This window comes from Solea solea, chromosome 3 (assembly GCF_958295425.1).
Source record: "Solea solea chromosome 3, fSolSol10.1, whole genome shotgun sequence".
In the NCBI taxonomy this organism is placed as follows: Eukaryota; Metazoa; Chordata; class Actinopteri; order Pleuronectiformes; family Soleidae; genus Solea; species Solea solea.
Genome location: NC_081136.1, coordinates 35503475 through 35522148, shown reverse-complemented (window position 1 = coordinate 35522148; position 18674 = coordinate 35503475). Strand labels below are relative to the sequence as shown.

Here is an 18674-nt window from a genome sequence, read left to right as displayed (position 1 = left end):
GAGGCTCATGTCCCAGCATGCACTTGATGGTGAAGTGTGTTCACGTGCAGACGACCTGAGCCGTGTGTGTGTGTGTAAGAGAGAGAGGGGGAGAGTGGGCGGAGCCAGCGTGTCTCGAGCTAGTTGCCGGAGCAGCTCGCGGACAGCAGACAGAGGGATGGTCTCGCGCTCGGCGGCGGGCAGCAGCAGGTCATGTTGTCCGCGCGGCGGGAGACCTGCCCGCGTGTCACCTTCAGCGGAGCGGGAAGTGCCACGGTGAGTGTGTGTGTGTGTGTTTTTCCCGCCGTTAGTGTGTCAGGTTTGAGGTGATGTCCTTCATTTCAGCTGCTGTCTCCTTGTCTCTGTCCTCTGTGTGTGTGTGTGTGTGTGTGTCCTCTCAGTTTACATCAGTAAAAGCAGCCATTTTATGTCCATACATTAATATTTACATGAATAAAACTCAAAGTTTATCAGTTAAATTTAAAACAAATTTCTAGTTTTCCTCGTCTTCTGTCAAAGATTTGGCCAAAATTCTGTCACAATTTTAAAAAATGTGCTCTAAGCTAACTAGCTAACTTCATTTTGTAAAAATAAAATCAGTCTAAATACATTGACTTATGTCAAGTTTTTTTCAAATTAAAGCAGCAAACGTTCACATTTTCCAGTAAAGAGTTTGTTTCATAAAACCTGTAAAAAAATAGTAAAAAGAATAATGTTGGTTTGTGTTGATAAATAAACGGTTTACATTAAAAAAGAGCACTCATAACTGAAGTTGTTGACGACTTAATGTTTTTGCAGTTATTTCTATTTAAATATTGTCTATTTTTGTTTGTAAAAAGTGTTAAATGTTGATTATCATTCTTTCAGAGGAACAATCACTGCAAAGTTATCATTGTCTTCTTACATTTTCATCATTTTATTGTGTAATTATTTTGATAGTAAATGTTTGAAGAGGTTATACTTTTATAAATCCTCCAGATAAATTTGTTACTTCTAATCTGCATTATTTAACCAGTGGAAACCAGGAAACATCACGTCATTGTTTTAAAGGAATAAACTTAAACTCAGTCTCAGTGCAATAATAAATATATAATTGTAATAAAGACTTTTGGTTTTTCCGCGTTAAACTCAATGTTTTTTTTCTTTTTATATTAATTTTTATCACAAACTGAATGGAAATTAATCGCTTGGATCTTATTTAATGTTTAATGTTCATGTTTTAACTTTATAATAATAATGATAAAGTGTGTATTAATGGAAAGTTAATGATCCAAAGTAACAGATCTTTCTGTTATTGAAGATTTCTCTTCAGTTTATTTCATTATTCTGAAAAATGTGAAAAAATGTGTTCTTAGTGTATTAACATTCACCATCATGTGTTTTCTGTTGGCCTTTGTTAACACGATGATTTAAATTTTAACGACCAACTATTGTTTATAAACATACCAGACTTTAAACGTCTACTTTTTCTTTCCAGTTTCCGTCGTTTTATATCATTTTAGCCTTCAAAATAAAAGCCCAGAAGTAACGTGAGATATTTTTGAAGTTTCTTTTCTGTAGCTAAAGTCAACAAATATATATATATATCTGTGTGTATGTATGTGTGTATATATATATATATATATATATCTGTGTGTATGTATATATATTTTTGCTGTTACATAATCTGAATGCTCCGATTGACAAAGATCAATATTTTAAATGAAATGTTGTGATTAATCCCAGTAAAGAAGACATTTAAAATGGTTTTATGATTAGAAGTGAGGCTCTCGCTAATACACTGATTAAATGATTGTTTTATAATCGATCGATTGATCAGTGTATTAGAGAGAGAGAGAGAGCAGTATTTACAGCAGTGGTTGCTGTTTTGTGGTGTCAGGTGTCACTTTGTCGTCATGTGACTTCAAAAATAACTTCAACGGAAACTCTGAGAGGACACACACACACATACATACACACACACACCGCCTCAGTAAAAATAACCCACAGGGCTTAGGGGGCGGAGCTTCGTTGGCTTAAATCGTCAGTGTTTGCTCCTCCGAAGTCACTTGTTGTTTGTTGTTGTTGTTGTTTGTTTGTTTGTTTGTTTTTAACTCCTCCCCCTGTGTCCTCCAGACTCTGACTCCTGGACCTGAGATGGCGATGGGCGGGGAGGCGTGTCCTCACAAGCTGGGATCCACCAATCACCTGCGACTCCTCCTCTACATCCTGATTCCCACTGTCAGCCTGTTGGCGGCGCTGCTGCTGCTCGTCCTGGCACTCACTGGTACACACACACACATGCTCGTGCTGGTTTATGGGATGTCTGAGCTCTGATATTAAAGGGTTAATGCAGGATTTTTAAATTCCTGTAGAAACTTCCGACTTCGCACTACAACTGGAACGCGGCGCTGACTGCACTGTGAGCGCCCTCTGCTGTTGAAAACCAGACGGAGACACAAGGATAAATCTATTTTAGTCACTAAATAAAAGACTCAGCTCGTAAAATGTACGTCAGTTTAAGTCTCCGATATTTTAAGAATATGTTCACGTCCCACACCAAAGTCCAGAGAGAAAATCAGCGATTTAAGCTTGTGGGGACACAGGAGCTGCTGGTCTACTGCTGCCTCGTGTGGTCACTTTGTGTCACTGAGGTGAATCTGAACTAAGTATTTTAAATGCCGAATTCACAAAATAAGACATTTGAACATAGTGATGGAGGCAGCAGTGGATCAACAACTCCTGATTTTCTCTCTGGGGTTTGGTGTGGGAGAGTGAGTGGTTTAGAAAACGTCCGTTTCCTGTCATGTTTTCGTGGACTGTGATTTATGAAGACATAAATTATTACAGATAAAGTCTCAGAGACTTTTATTCACAGTGGAAACAAAGGTTTTTATTTCTTCGCTTTAACACGAGCAGAAGAAGAAAAAGAAGAAGATGTGAACAGAATGATGGAGACGTGTGGGAGGAGAGATCACACACACACACACACACACACACACAGTCATCTTCTCATTAATTCACACGCCTGTTAATCAGCTTGTGTGTGTGTGTGTGTGTGTGTGTGTGTGTGTGGTGCTTCCTCTGGTCGCCATGACAGCGGGAAGTCCCTCAGCCAATCAGAATCATTGAGACAGAAATAATTTCAAATATTTGGACACAGGTAGTAAAAACAGCTTCTCCTCCTCTTTTCACCGACCTCCTTTCTTCTCTTTCATTCTCCGACGTCTCTCTTTTCCACCCTTTCATCTTTAACTCGTCTTCATCCTCGTCTCTTTCTGTTCCTTCCTTCTCTGGTGTCCTCGTGGCCTCACAGACTCCCACACTCCTGTGACCAACGACAATAAATAAAGTTGTCTGTTTACGAGGTCAAAGGTAGAAAATGTGTTTCTCACGTCGTCTCACAGCGTGAATTCTTCTCCTTCTTTCATCTTTTCTTCTTCTCCTTCTGCAGCTGTTTTTCTGTTTTCTCTCCTCCTCGACTCATTACACACACACACACACACACACACACACACAGACAGACTGCCATTACGATGTGTGTGTGTGTGTGTGTGTGTGTGTGTGTGTTTCTCACCATTAAACACTTAATGGTTTTTCTTTGTTCCTCATGTTAGACTGTGACTGAATTTATGTCTTTTCTTGTTTATGGGATCTCAGTAAAGACGGGTATATATATATGTATATGTATGTATATGTATATATGTACATATATACACAGTACGCGATAAATCTGAAGAAAACACGATAAATCTGATGAAAACGCGATAAATCTGAAGAAAATGCGAAATATCTGAAGAAAACACGATAAATCTGATGAAAACGCGATAAATCTGAAGAAAACGCGATAAATCTAAAGAAAACACGATGTAGCTGAAGAAACCACAATGACAAACTTGGTGAAGATTTAAGGAAGCGTGGTGATGATGTCATCGCCTGCTTTGCTCTGATTGGCTGAGGATGTTTGTTTACGGTTGCTTGTTTGTTTGTTTTTCAGGTATATTTGGCGGCAGCCTCTTGTACTCTAACCCGCTCCCCTCCCCTGAGCCCATTGCCGATAGCGACCACGGTTACCATGGCAACAGCACAAGCCCCTCCCTCGAGGCTGAGAACGTCACGTCCTGGCTGCGAAATCGCAGCGGCGGCAGCAAGGACGGCGACGATGTCACATACCACAACGAGAGCACACCCTCTGTTGCCGCTAGACTCCGCCCACCTTCTTACACTCAGGCCACACCCACTCAGCACTACACACAGCCTCCTGATTGGCTGACAACTGTGACATCGATGAGCTCTGCCTGGCCGATGAGCACCACGGCGACGCCTGACACAGGTAACACACCCTCAAAAATCCTGTTGATCTTTGTTCCTGAGGTTTGTAAAGTGCTCACTCTCCCACACCAAATCCCATAGAGAAAACCAGGGATTTTAACATCACACACACAGGAGTTGTTGATCCACAGCAGTAGACCAGCAGCTCCTGTGCCGGCGTGAGCTAAAAACGCTTATTGAACTGTCTAACGTACGTATTCTTAAGATGTCGTAGACGTCAGCTGACACAGATTCCGTCAAGTGAGTCATGAGTTCGCCCTTCAAAAAAAACCATGGACTAACCCTTTAAGCTCAGTGCACCGACAGTGCACTGTCCACATGGAGCCATGGCTTTAGCAACATTAACAAGCCTGACTACGGATGCGTGCGAGTGCAGCGTCACTCTGTTTCTGTCCGTCCTGCTGTCTCACTCTGTCCTATCACTGTGTCCTTTTCTGTCAAATGCTAAAACTTTATTAGTCTCTATGACAGCAGACAGGACGAGTTCACGTCTACTGTCCTCTACTGATGGAGCTTCTGTGTGTGTGTGTGTGTGTGTGTGTGTGTGTGATGAGTGATGATAAATCACTCTATTTTAAAATTCTCCTCGTCTCTGCTGCTCCACTGTCCTTCAGTGTCTCTCTCTCTCTCTCTCTCTCTCTCTCTCTCTCTCTCTCTCTCTCTGTCTCTGTGTATTAAAGTGTAGTTGAGGTGAATGCTAATGAGACGTCCTCTCCTCTGATTGGCCGCTGCCTGGTCATCAGACTGACAGGGCATTTTACCTCTTTATAGCATTTTAGCATGTTGTCTTTATTGTTATGTTTGTTTTTAACGTACACGTTGAACCAACATTCTGTGATGTTAGCCTGGTGGAGCTAACACACAAGCTAATCTTCATCAGGACAGTTCACTTTTAGCATAACATCATTAGCCTCACTAAGAAGTATCTCTGATGCTAGCATCTGGCTAATAGCGAGATTGTCCCAATGTAGATGTTCATAATGCTCGGTAGCTAATGTGTCATCAAGGTGAATGCTAACAAGCTCTCCTGTCTTCTGATTGGACACTGCACAGTCACCTGACTGACACAGTGTGAGAATACACTGTAACAATATTGTTAGCCTGGTGAAGCTAACACGCACCTTTTAACATTTACACCTAAAACGAACGCATAGCATATTTTTACTTTTGTTGAACTTAAACACCAGCGGCCATTTTTTCCCTCTAGTGCCTCACTGAGAGATATTTCTGATGCTAATAATGAGATTTTGCGTGAGTTTAGCTTTGTAACGCTAATGTGTGTAGTCAAGGTGAATGCTAATTAGCCGCCCTGTTTTCTGATTGGATGCTTAGCGTAACAGGGCGTTAAAGTCGTACCGTAGCAGTTAGCTACAGCATAGCATATTTTTTCAGTGTGATTCAAACATTGGACTAAAACAAGCTCATGTTTCAGAATAATGTCCATGATTAGCATAGCATTGAGGTCCCGCGTTTATTGAGTTAAAACAAAGGATTATGGTGTGGGTTTTTTTTTCCTGCAGGTGTGTGTCAGCTGATCACAGAGCCACAGTGTCACATGCTGCCCTACAATCAAACATGGCTGTCCTCGTCCGTCGCTGTGGTGAAGAGCTCGGAGGTCGACATGTTGCTAAGGTAACTGCACACATACACACACACACACCTGTCAATCATGAGGAGTTGGCTGAGTGCTAAAGTGTGTGTGTGTGTGTGTATGTGTGTGTGTGTGTGTGTTCTTCAGGTTCTTCAGCTACCTCAGCAGACTCTCCTGCTACAGACACATCATGCTGTTCGGCTGCTCGTTAGCGCTGCCAGAGTGCGTCGGTGTCGACGGCGCAAACAACAGGTGACGACTCATTTCACGTCAGATTGAGTCGATACGATATTTTAAGAAGTCTTTATTTCACTGTTAGACAGACTTTTCCAACAGGAAACTGACGTTTGTAAAACACTCACTCTCCCACACCAAACCCCATAGTGAAAAATCAGTGATTTTAACGTCACAGCACACAGGAGTTGTTGATCCATCGATGCCTCCATCACTAAGTTCAAATGTGCTAACTAGTGATTTCGGCATATGAAATATTTAATTTAGACTTAACTCAGTGACACAAAGTGACCACACGAGGCAGCAGTAGACCAGCAGCTCCTGTGTCCCCACAAGCTAAAATCACTGATTTTCTCTCTGGGGTTTGGTGTGGGAGAGTGAGCGGTTTCCTGTTGGAGACGTCCGTCTAACAGTGAAATAAAGAAACAACCACACTTCAGAATGCCTAAACTATCTCTTTATTGTGTGTGTGTGTGTGTGTAGGCGCGTTGTGTTACCTTGTGCGTCGTTCTGCGAGGCGGCAAGGGAAGGCTGCGAGCCCGTCCTCCAGATGTTCAACGCATCCTGGCCGGAGTTCCTGCGCTGCTCTCAGTTCAGCAACATCACGTCCACTTCACAGCCACCTTCATCATCATCATCATCACCACCGTCACCCACGGCAACAGCAGGCCCCGCCCCCCCTGCCTGCTTAACGCCGCGACAGATGAAAGGGAAACCATGTGAGTGAAACTGAGAGACAGAGAAGCTGACGTCGCAGTGACGTCACCGCGTCGTTCACACTCTCTCCTCTGATTGGTTGGCAGCGCTGTGCGGCGGGAAGGACCACTTCCTGTGCGCGACGGGGATTTGTGTCCCCCAGAAACTGGTGTGCAACGGCTACAACGACTGCGACGACTGGAGCGACGAGTCGCACTGCGGTGAGACGCACTTTCACACAGTCATCTGGACCCAACTAACACTAAACTCAACCCAAACTGAGAAAATGAGGTTCTCGCTTGTTAGGACCAGGTTTTGGTCTCCATGAGGACTTACTGGTCAGTGTTTATGACACACACACACACACAGAGCTGTGTAAATAGCAGGGAAAGTTCTCTGCTCGTTGGAAGACAGGAGCGTGAAAGTTCCCGTCTAATGTGCGGCAGAGACGTGGTTGCTATGGCGACGCACCGTGTCAATAGGCAGGGACCGCTGGAATGTAAATAGTGTGTTGGAAAGAGAGAGAGGGAGAAGGTGAATGTCTCTCGCCCTCTCTCTGAACTCCCCGTCAGCTCTTTTTTGTTTTGTTGGGTTTTTTTTACGAGAGGAGGATGTTTGTCGCTGTAAAAGTCAAACAAACGAGAGGCGGAAAAGACGAGCAGTACTCAAGACAAGAGACACACAGTCAGCACTGATTATGCCTTTAGAACACGTTCACGTCTTTATCTTCACTGTGAGACAGACTTTTCAACAGGAAACTGACGTTTGTAAACCACTCACTCTCCCACACCAAAGCCCATAGAGAAAATCAGTGATTTTAACATCACGGGGACACAGGAGCTGCTGGTCTACTGCTGCCTCGTGTGGTCACTTTGTGTCACTGAGGTCAATCTGAACAAAGGATTTCAAATGATGAATTGATAAATTAAGACATTTGAACTTAGTGATGGAGGCAGCAGTGGATCAACAACTCCTGTGTGTGACGTTAAAATCACTGGTTTTCTCTATGGGCTTTGGTGTGGGAGAGTGAGTGGTTTACAAACTTCAAATAATTAAAACTAATCTCTCTCTCTCTCTCTCTCTCTCTCTCTCTCTCTCCAGTGTGTACAGATGGAGAGTTTCGTTGTAACACTGGTCGGTGTCTCTCGCCCGCTCTGGTGTGTGACGGTTACGACGACTGTGGAGACCTGAGCGACGAACTGAACTGTGGTGAGAGAGGACACACACACACACACACACACACACACACACTCTGACGCAGTGTGTCAGGGAATCCACCACCTGTCTATCTGTCCGTCTGTCTGCCAACACACACACACACACACACACACACACACACACAGTATCATGTTGTGAAGGTTTCTTGTTTCTTTCAGCTGTTCATGTGCTTTTATTTTGGTGAACAGTGACTGTTCATGTTCTGAACACGCGTGTGTGTGTGCGTGTGTGCGTGTGTGTGTGTACGCATGTGCGCAGTGTGTAACCTGACCCGTGAACATCGCTGTGCTGACGGCCGCTGTGTGTCCAGAGACTGGCTGTGTGACGGAGACCACGACTGTCTGGACAAGTCTGACGAGCTCAACTGCTGTGAGTTACCATGGAAACCTGACTGTATATTATGGTATATCACACATACACTCCTGTGCATCATAACATCATAACACATTTCATGGCCATTTTACAGTTTTATCACATTTGTTACGTTACGTGAAGTTACGTTACGTGAAGTTACGTTACGTGAAGTTACGTTATAGTAAGTTACGCTACGTGAAGTTACGTTATATGAAGTTATGTTATGTGAAGTTACGTTATATTAAGTTACGTTATAAGAAGTTATGTTAAACTAAGTTACGTGACATGAAGTTAAGTTTCATGAGATTGTGTTACATTTAATGCTAATGTTACTCAATCGTACGTGAGATTACGCTGATAGACGGATCACTGCAGTGATCAGATTATTTACACCTGCTACATTCACTGTATAAACAAAATGAAAACGTCACACGTCATAGTCAAAAGAAATATTATGAGCTCTCAAATGTTCCAGAAAGTGAAAATGTGTCGACAATTAACGCTGAGTCACAGTCTGATGAGTCATGTCACTGATTATTGAAGATGGTGTGTGTGTGTGTTTGTGTGTGTGTGAGCAGCTTGTAAGAGTCAGGGTCTGCTGGAGTGCAGGAACGGTCAGTGTATTCCTTCAGCGTTTCGCTGCGACGGCGAGGACGACTGTAAAGACGGCAGCGACGAGGAACAGTGCAACCGAGAGCAGAGTGAGACATCTGTCTGCATCACACCTATCTCACTTGTCATCATCCCTGCTCTTCTCTTTATATTAATCTGTGTGTGTGTGTGTGTGTGTGTGTGTGTTCCAGCTCAGGGTGTGTGTGTTCCCGGTCAGCCCAGCTGTATCTCCACTTCTTGTCCGTCTGTGTGTGCGGGGAACAGCGCCACCTGTGACCCACGAAACAACAACAACAACACCAACTGTAGTGAGTCATCACTGTAAACCACTCACCACTGTAAACCACTCACTCTCCCACACCAAAGTCCATAGAGAAAATCAGTGATTTTAACATCACAGCACACAGAAGTTGTTGATCCACTGCTGCCTCCATCACTAAGTTCAAATGTCTTATTTTGTCAATTCGGCTTTTGAATTGATTGTTCAGATTGACCTCAGTGACACAAAGTCACCACACGAGGCAGCAGACCAGCAGCTCCTGTGTCCCTGTGAGCTAAAATCACGGATTTTCTCTATGGGCTTTGGTGTGGGAGAGTGAGTCTAATCTCTCTCTCTCCCTCTCTCTCCCTCCCAGGTCGCTGTGAGTCCATCAGTCTGGAGCTGTGTATGAATCTTCCCTATAACCTGACCAGTTTTCCTAACTACCTGGGTCACCAGTCGCAGAGAGAAAGTTCTGTTTCCTGGGAGTCGTCTCTGTTTCCTGCTCTGGTGCAAACCGGTTGTTACCAGTTCCTCATGTTCTACGCCTGCACGCTGCTCGTCCCCAAGTGTGACCCCGTCACTCTGCAGAGGGTCCCACCCTGCAGGTTAGCAACTAGTTGTCTGATAACCAACCTGACAGCAGCTAAGTAACCTCATAACCAACTGATCAGCAACTAGTTAGTCTGATAACCAACCTATCAGCAGGTAATTAACCTCATAACCAACCGATTAGCAACTAGTTAGTCTGTTAACCAACCTGACAGCAGCTAAGTAACCTCATAACCTACTGATAAGCAACTAGTTAGTCAGATAACCAACCAGACAGCAGCTAAGTAACTTCATAACCAACTGATCATCAACTCGTTAGCCAGATAAACAGCTGATCAGCAACTAGTTAGTCTGATAACCAACCTGACAGCAGCTAAGTAACCTCATAATCAACTGATCAGCAACTAGTTAGTCTGATAACCAACATATCAGCAATTAATTTGCCAGATAACCAACCTGACAGCAGGTAATTAACCTCATAACCAACCGATCAGCAACTAGTTAGTCTGATAACCAACCTGACAGCAGCTAAGTAACCTCATCACCAACTGATAAGCAACTATTTAGTCAGATAAACAGCTGATCAGCAACTAGTTAGTCTGATAACCAACCTGACAGCAGCTAATTAGTCTGATAACCAAACAACTTAACAGCAGCTAGTTAGTCTAGTAACCAGCCTATCAGCGGCTATTTAGTCTGATAACCAATGTAACAGCAGCTAGTTACTCTGTTGACCAGCCAGCATGCCGGTCACTAGTTACTTTGTTAACAAACTAATCTATGAATAAGTAGTAAGTTTTTCAAGTACTTTATCAGCAGCTTGTCTGTTTTGTAGTTAGTTAGTCAGGTATTTAGTCTCTCAGTTAGTTACTAGTGAGTTAGTTGATAAGTTACTGTTAGTTACTTCATGAGTTAATGATCTGTCTCTCGGCCACCTGCAGGTCGTTGTGTCGTAATGCGAAGGAAAAGTGTGAGTCGGTGCTCGGCATTGTGGGATTGCAGTGGCCCGAGGACTCGGACTGCAGTCAGTTTCCAGAGGACAGAGGTGGCGCCCCCTGTCTGCTGCCCGAGGCAGGCGTCGACGGTACAGTCATCACCTTCATCAACGCTCTGCTTCTTCTTCTTCTTCTTACTGAAATTTATAAACCATCAGTAAAATCTCTATATTGTTTCCTTGTCGTTGCCGCGGTGACAGAGTGCTCCCCGAGTCACTTCAAGTGTCGGTCGGGACGCTGCGTCCTGGCGTCCAAACGCTGCGACGGACATCTGGACTGTGACGACCACAGCGACGAGGACAACTGTGGTGAGTCAGCGTTTAAAAAACGAGTCAGTGAGTTAGCGCTAAACACGCTCAGGTTAACTCTGTGTGTGTGTGTGTGTGTGTGTGTGACAGGCTGCTCAGAGCGCTCTCTGTGGGAGTGTCCCGGCAGCAGCGTGTGCATCAAAGCTAGCATGATCTGCGACGGGTTCCCAGACTGCCCCCTGCTGGTGGACGAGGCTAACTGCTGTGAGGCTCAACACTCGTGTTAAAACACTCCGATGCTTTGTGTCACTGTTAATGATGATGATGTTGATGTGATAATGTGTGTGTGTGGTTGTTTCCGTAGCGACGTGCAAAGACAACGAACTTTCCTGCAACAACCACCAGTGCGTTCATCGCACACTGTGGTGCGACGGAAAGAAACACTGCTCCGACAGTTCGGACGAGTGGGACTGTGGTACGACACACACACACACACACACATATATATACCGTAACAATATGGAATGGGACATTGTGTGATATTAGCACATTTTGTGATAAAAATTTGATATTTTATAAGTTTAAAACAGATCATCGCAATTTGTTTTGGTCACGATAAGTGACCATTTTTACATCGTCCCACCTTTGTGATTGATTGTTCTGCAGTTTGACAAAAGCGTAACTTGCTGTTCTAAGCCCCGCCCCAAAACACTGGAAGTCGGGTTTTTTTTTTATAACACATATATCGGAGCAATATGGGATGGTACAGTATATTATATTTCAGGTAAAGATCACTCGCAATAAGTGATTTAAGCGATATTTTACTAGTTTGAATCAGATTATGGAAATTTTTTTTGGTCACGTTAAGAGTGGCAGTAAAACTTATATCGTCCCACGTTTGTCAGATTATCGCAATTATTTATAAGTTTGGCAGGGATATTTTTATTATCATTTGTTATGTTGCATTTTTGTAAGTATTTTGTTAACGTTAGTCATGTATTTGTATGATTCGTATCATCACGAATGTTAGTTTAGTTTTTTTCCGACCACCTAATCGACGCATAGATGGCTCCGCCTCTTTCAGTTTACAAATGTTTTTTTTTTCCAGATATAGCAATAATTTCATGTTTATAATCGCGGTATTAAATCTCAGTCACGTGACTCCTCTGTGTTGATCCGCAGTGTCTCTTTCCGATCGATCGGGTTCCGTGTTGACCGTGTCCAGGTCGGCGGCTGAATATCAGGTGTGCGCCGACGAGTGGAACCACGAGTTGAGTCAACTCACCTGCGCCCAGCTGGGACTAGGGTAAGGTTAGTAACACACACACACACACACACACATAAACACACACACACACTTTGTGACAAATTACATTTCGTGTGTGTGTGTGTGTGTGTGCAGGGTTCCATCCTCTGTTTCCATGGTAGCAGACCAGCCTGGTGTCCCGGGCCGTCGCCGCTGGTTACACGTCCACCCTGAGTGGAACCTGAGGAACGGTTCTGCTCTTCAGGCGCGTCTGGAGAAGAGAAGGTAGCGCCACCACCTGGAACCACACCAGTATAGACTGAATCTGTTTATGTGAGAGGAGATTCTTGTTCAGATAATTAACCTCTGCTGCCCCCTGGAGGTTTAAAAAAGGACATTTTACACAAGTTTTTCGGATTTCTTCAATTATTGATGTTCTTTTGTATGCAGATGATGCAATGATGCACTCCTCTACACCAAATTTGTCACCCATGGCCCAACTGTGGGTCCTGACCCAGGCTTTTGGAACCATTACTCTACACTTTTTACAATGCCTTAATCTCTCTCTCTCTCTCTCTCTCTCTGTCTCATAGTCACGCGTGTCATTCCAGGAAGAGAGTTTCACTTCTTTGCACCAGAGAAGGTAAAGGTTTCAATTTCCACAAAACATTAAAATAAATCTATTAGCAAAATATTAAGTTAAGTTCCTCCCTACATGCTAATGTAATGCTAGCAACATTAGCTAGCTAGCTAAAAAAAAACAGTAGATATATTCTGACAGAAAAATATCTTCAAATAATGTCATGCTTACGAGACACTATTTTTATATTTTATTTTATTCATGACATCGTAACTGGAAACATCCTGAAAGCGCAGAGTTTGCTAAAATTAGAAGTAACTATTTGTTTTCAAAAATAATCTTTTTGATTAATGGAAATGTAATGTTTTTACTAATGCAGTTTTAGCAACATTAGCTGGCTAGCCAAAGAGCCATTAAATATAATGTGTGAGTTGTTATTGAGTAGTAAACATATCTTCAGATGCTCACGCGTTCCCCAAATTTGCTAATTGAACACAAATTGTTCTAAATGGTTTAGCATCCGTAAAACTGCAAAAGCTAAAAGTAGCAAATGTTTTGGGGGAGGAGGGTGTCAATTAAAAGCTAGCAAAGAGTGACAGATGCTAACATGTCCCCATATTCTCATGATTTTAGCTAATTAAACACAAATTGTTTTAAATTTTACACGATGCTCTCTCTCTCTCTCTCTCTCTCTGGTAGAGTGTGGTCTCCGTCCATCGCTGGGCGTCTTCCCACACAGGAAGAAGAGGATCCTGGGAGGGCGGGTGTCACGGCGAGGGGCGTGGCCCTGGCAGTGCTCGCTGCAGAGTGGTCCGAGCGGACACGTGTGCGGCTGTGTCCTCATCGCACGGCGGTGGGTGCTAACCGTCGCCCACTGCTTTGAGGGGTGAGACGGGGGGACATGGAGGGATGGGGAGGTGGGGGCGGGGCATTGGTTATGATGATGTAATGACACGTTTCCACCAGGAGGGAGAGCGCTGAGCTGTGGAAGGTGGTGCTCGGCCTCAACAACCTGGACCACCCCGGCGCTGACAGTCAGACCCACGGCGTGCGCTCCATCATCGTTCACCCGCGCTACAACCGCGCGGTCGTCGACTACGACATCAGCGTGGTGCAGCTGGACTCCGAGGTCACTGCGCCGCACCGACGCTCAGTATTGATTATCGGCAGTGATCGGGCAGTATTGATGAGACCTTTTTTCCTCTCTCACAGGTGGAGGAGACGCCATTGGTCAGACCCGTGTGTCTCCCTCAGTTTGGCGAGCTGCCGTCACCTGACTCCTACTGTTACATCACAGGCTGGGGTCACATGGGCAACAGGAGTGAGGACACACACACACACATTTTACTGTCGTCTTATTCAGGGTCAACAAAAATGTCCTCATCAATCCAGTTTCCTATTGAAGTGAGGGAAAACTAAGTTAATCCTCTACACAGCAAGAGATGCTTATTACTACATATATATATATTTATATATATACATTCATATACTGTATATATATATATATATATATATGTTTGGGTGTGCATGCATATATACACATGTATGTATGTATATACGTTTGTGTGTATCATTTAACCCGTTTTAATGTAAATATATAAAACAAAACATTTATTTTAACTTTTTGCTAGCTGTAAATTCTTTGTTGTGTAGAATTTTTGTTTTTTTTAGATTTATTTTAAACGAAAATATAAGTCATCTCGTCGTAGTAAAGCTGCTATCAACAATTCTTTGGCTAACTCTCTGCTCCCTTACGTAACATTACGAACTGTTTTTGCTAGCTGTAAATTCTAAGTCGAGTAGAATTATTTTTTTTGTTCTGATTTATTACAAAAATATAATCTTAAGTCATTTCGCTCCTATGATGATATATGTTTGTTGCTACAGTTAGCATTACCCTATCTTCTCCCTCACATGACGTCGTGAACATTTTCGTGCCACTTAGCGCCGGCTAGATTGCAAAGCACAGATGTAGCATATGTGCGAATTTAACTCTTGAGACAAGGAAACTAAACTTGATAGCCGCTAATAGCATCATCACCAGAAATGACTGTGAACACACAACAGTGTATCCATCCCACAGCTAACTGCTAATGTTGTGAGTAAGAACCCTTTCCCAGAAACGAGGCATAATTCACTAAATAAAATTGAGCAGATTTTGATTAAAGGTAAAAGAAACGACGTCAACATATCTTTGTTTGTGTCAGTGCCCTTTAAGCTGCAGGAGGGAGAAGTTCGGATCATCTCTTTGTCCCAGTGTCAGTCTTACTTTGATATGAAGACCATCACTCCCAGAATGCTTTGTGCGGGTTACGACGCTGGAACCGTCGACTCCTGCATGGTAACGTGAAAAACTGTCAACTTCAGACGAGATGAATTGATTCATAAGATAGTTTAATATGTCTGTGTGTGTGTCTGTGTGTGTGCAGGGCGACAGCGGTGGTCCGCTGGTGTGCGAGGAGGACAGCGGTCGCTGGACATTGTTCGGTCTAACGTCATGGGGCAGCGTGTGCTTCAGTAAAGTCCTCGGACCCGGAGTTTACAGCAACGTGACGCACTTCACGCCTTGGATCCAACAACAGATCTACACACACACATACCTGAGCGACTAACACACACACACACAAACACACCTTCAGTTCCTCTTAACTGTGCCTATATCTGAACTGATAGCCTTCAGAAGCTAACTGCTAACTCCACCAGCAGTAGTACAAACTAGTGTCACACATGCTAACTCGTTAGCTTGTAGAGCTATTGTCGTCATTAACAAAGTAAATGTCACATTCACACAACTTAACATTCAGTAAACAATAAATAATTATTTTTATTACGACTTTATTCTACACACACATACAGTGTATATATATATATATATTTATATATATATATATATATATGGAAGCAAGACTAGGTCAGAAAAAGTTTAAATTTTAAATATTTAATATCTAAATAGAATAAAAACACATATTGTTGCACAGTGAAAATCCTAAGTTTTTATTTTAAAACAAATATATATATATATATATATACATGTAAGTATCACAGTGTTTCCTACAGAATTAATGAAATCATTAGCAGTCTATATAATTATAATTATCGGGAAACATCCAGAATACTCAATGACAAATTTGCTGCTCTTTAAATTTTAGTTAGTAAATAAGAAATTATTTGAAAAAAATTTAACTTTTCGATTTTTTTAATTTACGAGATTAAATTATGTGAAATAACACCTTTTTGTATTTAATTTTCGTAAAAACATCTTTGAGTAAAATTATTGGTTGTCATTAAGTACAGTAACTGAGTAACTGAGTAACTGAGATTTTAGTTATGTTTCGTTTATTTGTAACTCGGAGGGAAAAAACTGTTGAAATGTTTTTAGTTAAACAAAAATCAGGCGTTCGATGCCGACGCCGTTGGCTCGAACCCCCACAATGCTTCACTCTCTAGTGCCTGTACTTAAACCTAGCAGTAATACAACTCATTATCTGTTGGAGCTGCAAATAACTTGTTATATTTTCACTTGTCGGTTAACTTGCCATTTGTTTTTTGGTCCAAAAATTTCAAAAGCTGGAATATTTGCGACCTTGTTTAATTATATAAAAAAAACTCAAACCTTTGGTTATTAATTTAGTCAAAATGCATAATTGTATGTGTGGGTGCAAGAATTTTTTGGTTTTTTTGAAAAGCGCAATTTATTTTAGCAGCTTTGACAGACTTTTGTTTGTCTGATTTTCTGAAGACACTTGGACACGAGTTGCTCACTTCCTGAAATCTTTTTTAACCTTGTGCTGTCACGTCTTATTTTTCTATACGTTTGGAAAAAATGTCTTCTCTCAGGATTCAAGGAGTGGCTTTTAAGAACTTTATCATACACTTAACTATAGGTTTATAATTATGTCGTAAAACACTTACTAAAAACACACTGTATTAATGTATAATTAACCTCCCTAGTGGACGCGTGCGTACATAGACGTTTTGATATAAGCTCGACTAATATAGCAAACAAAACGAGGCGGTAAACATTCTTAACGTATGCTAATAAACAGTTTATTAATGATCAGTAAGTAAAATATCATATTTAAAAGTTGTTAATCCAAGCTATTGAAAAAAACATGTTTTGAAGTGTAACTTTAGCGTATTGCTAATGTTAGCAGTGCCAAATTGGCTTGTGTTAAAAGAAGCTGTTTTGAAAGCGAACTAGCAATCGCTTATATTAGCTAATAGACGCTAATACACACACACACAAAAAAGAAAAAACTGCCGAATTAGCGCCAGCTAGATTGTGAAGCACAAATGTAGCATCATTAATTAAGGGACTTGTTGTTAGCAGTGAGGTACGTTACTATTTTGCGAAACTATTGTAGTGTTAAATGCATCGGTTTTCACTAGCTAGGCATGCTAGTAAAACGTATCTAGCCGCTAAAGAACTGTCAAAACAGTAACACAGCCAACTGCTAAAGTTAGCTTTGGAAATAACAACAGTTGTTTAAAATATCATGAATATTGTGCAAATAAACGTCCAGACGGTGTCACTTTTACCAAAAAAAGAATAGTAATTAGTATCAGCTTAAAAGACACATTTACACAGTATGAGCAAGAAAAGTGTTGGTTTATAGTCCAACGTTAGCATCTTTGTTTTTGAATGAGTTTGTTGTTTTAAGCCTCAAATGTCATTGAAAAAGTTAACATTGAGCTCATTGTAACGTTCATAAGCCCAAAAAAAGTCACATTTTCACTTTTTTTTGTTTAAAGAGTATAAAACGCGAGTGTGTCCTTCACGCTAACGTCAAACTGACATTGAACATTCCAAGTGGTCGTTGTTGTTTGGTTTTTTAAGAATATTTTTCTACAGCTTTTTGTAAGTCATGCTCCTTACACACGTGTGTGAATGTATGTATGTTTCTATGTGATTTTGGCTCGTGTGCGTTTGTGATGTCACTTCCTGATTTAGCCGTTAGCAGCTATGATGGATTTAAATGCTTTAAGAAGCGACTGTCGTACGTGATGTTTGTGTAAACAGTGAATATTTGGTTTGTATCACCTCGTATCCACCAATAAAACTATACACACACCCTTGTGTCTGTGTGTGTGACTCAGCGTTAAAGTGGAACTTGTCGTCGTGCGCTGTTTCCACTTCCCCTGCTCTTTAAATAGCGATGAGATAGAAGTGGATTTTCAGCCCAGTCGCATTAATTTTTAAGTTTAACTTAATATCTCTTTTGACAATTTTTATTTTTTATCTGGGATTTTAAAATAAAGCTGTCGCTTTCATGTCAGAATGTGGCTAATGCTAATGAGGCTAATAATAATAAAGCCAGAGCATATTTTTGCTTTTGTCGTGCTAATTTGGAGCTAATGCTAATTATTTTACCTTTTCTAGTAACTAGTAGCAATAAACACCACAAACAATACGTAAATAGTCATATTACGTTATGTGCGAAGGTTTAACAGCACAATTGGTTGATCAATTTATTCGTATTATGTTACGACATTTTTCTTGTAATATTATTCTGTAATATTACTTTTTTCAACTTATTATCATAATATTATGACTTTTTTCTTGTAATACTACAACACGACCTTTGACTGGTAATGTTAGTTTTTTTTCTCTCGTAATATACAACTTTATCATCTTAATATTGAAACTTTAACCTTGGGAGCGTCTCCGTCATATTCTACACCTCAATCTGTCACTCATCACCTCAGGTGTGTTAACGTCAGGTGGAACGACACACGTGCGCACACACAGACGCACACCTGCTATTATCTCGGGGATAATGAGACGTGTTTGTGTCTGCA

At 41.8% G+C, this 18674-nt stretch overlaps 1 protein-coding gene across 2 annotated transcripts; it reads left to right on the top strand.

Annotated features, from left to right (window-relative positions):
• The first annotated feature begins 88 nt into the window (after positions 1–88).
• corin (corin, serine peptidase) lies at positions 89–17947 on the top strand. Of its 2 annotated transcripts, none has more exons than XM_058624551.1 (24): positions 89–255; positions 2095–2245; positions 3956–4291; positions 5811–5922; positions 6029–6133; positions 6599–6834; positions 6919–7032; positions 7913–8020; positions 8288–8398; positions 8962–9084; positions 9187–9303; positions 9631–9862; positions 10748–10890; positions 11002–11109; positions 11200–11313; positions 11414–11524; positions 12232–12355; positions 12452–12580; positions 12889–12938; positions 13575–13728; positions 13842–14004; positions 14088–14196; positions 15083–15216; positions 15305–17947. In XM_058624551.1, exons 1-24 carry the CDS (start codon positions 193–195, stop codon positions 15485–15487), a joined length of 3330 nt encoding a protein of 1109 aa, XP_058480534.1. In that variant the 5' UTR covers positions 89–192; the 3' UTR covers positions 15488–17947. The 2 variants fall into 2 exon arrangements, with proteins under 2 accessions (XP_058480534.1, XP_058480532.1); XM_058624549.1 differs by having other exon boundaries at positions 91–255; positions 13575–13761.
• Positions 17948–18674: the final 727 nt, after the last annotated feature.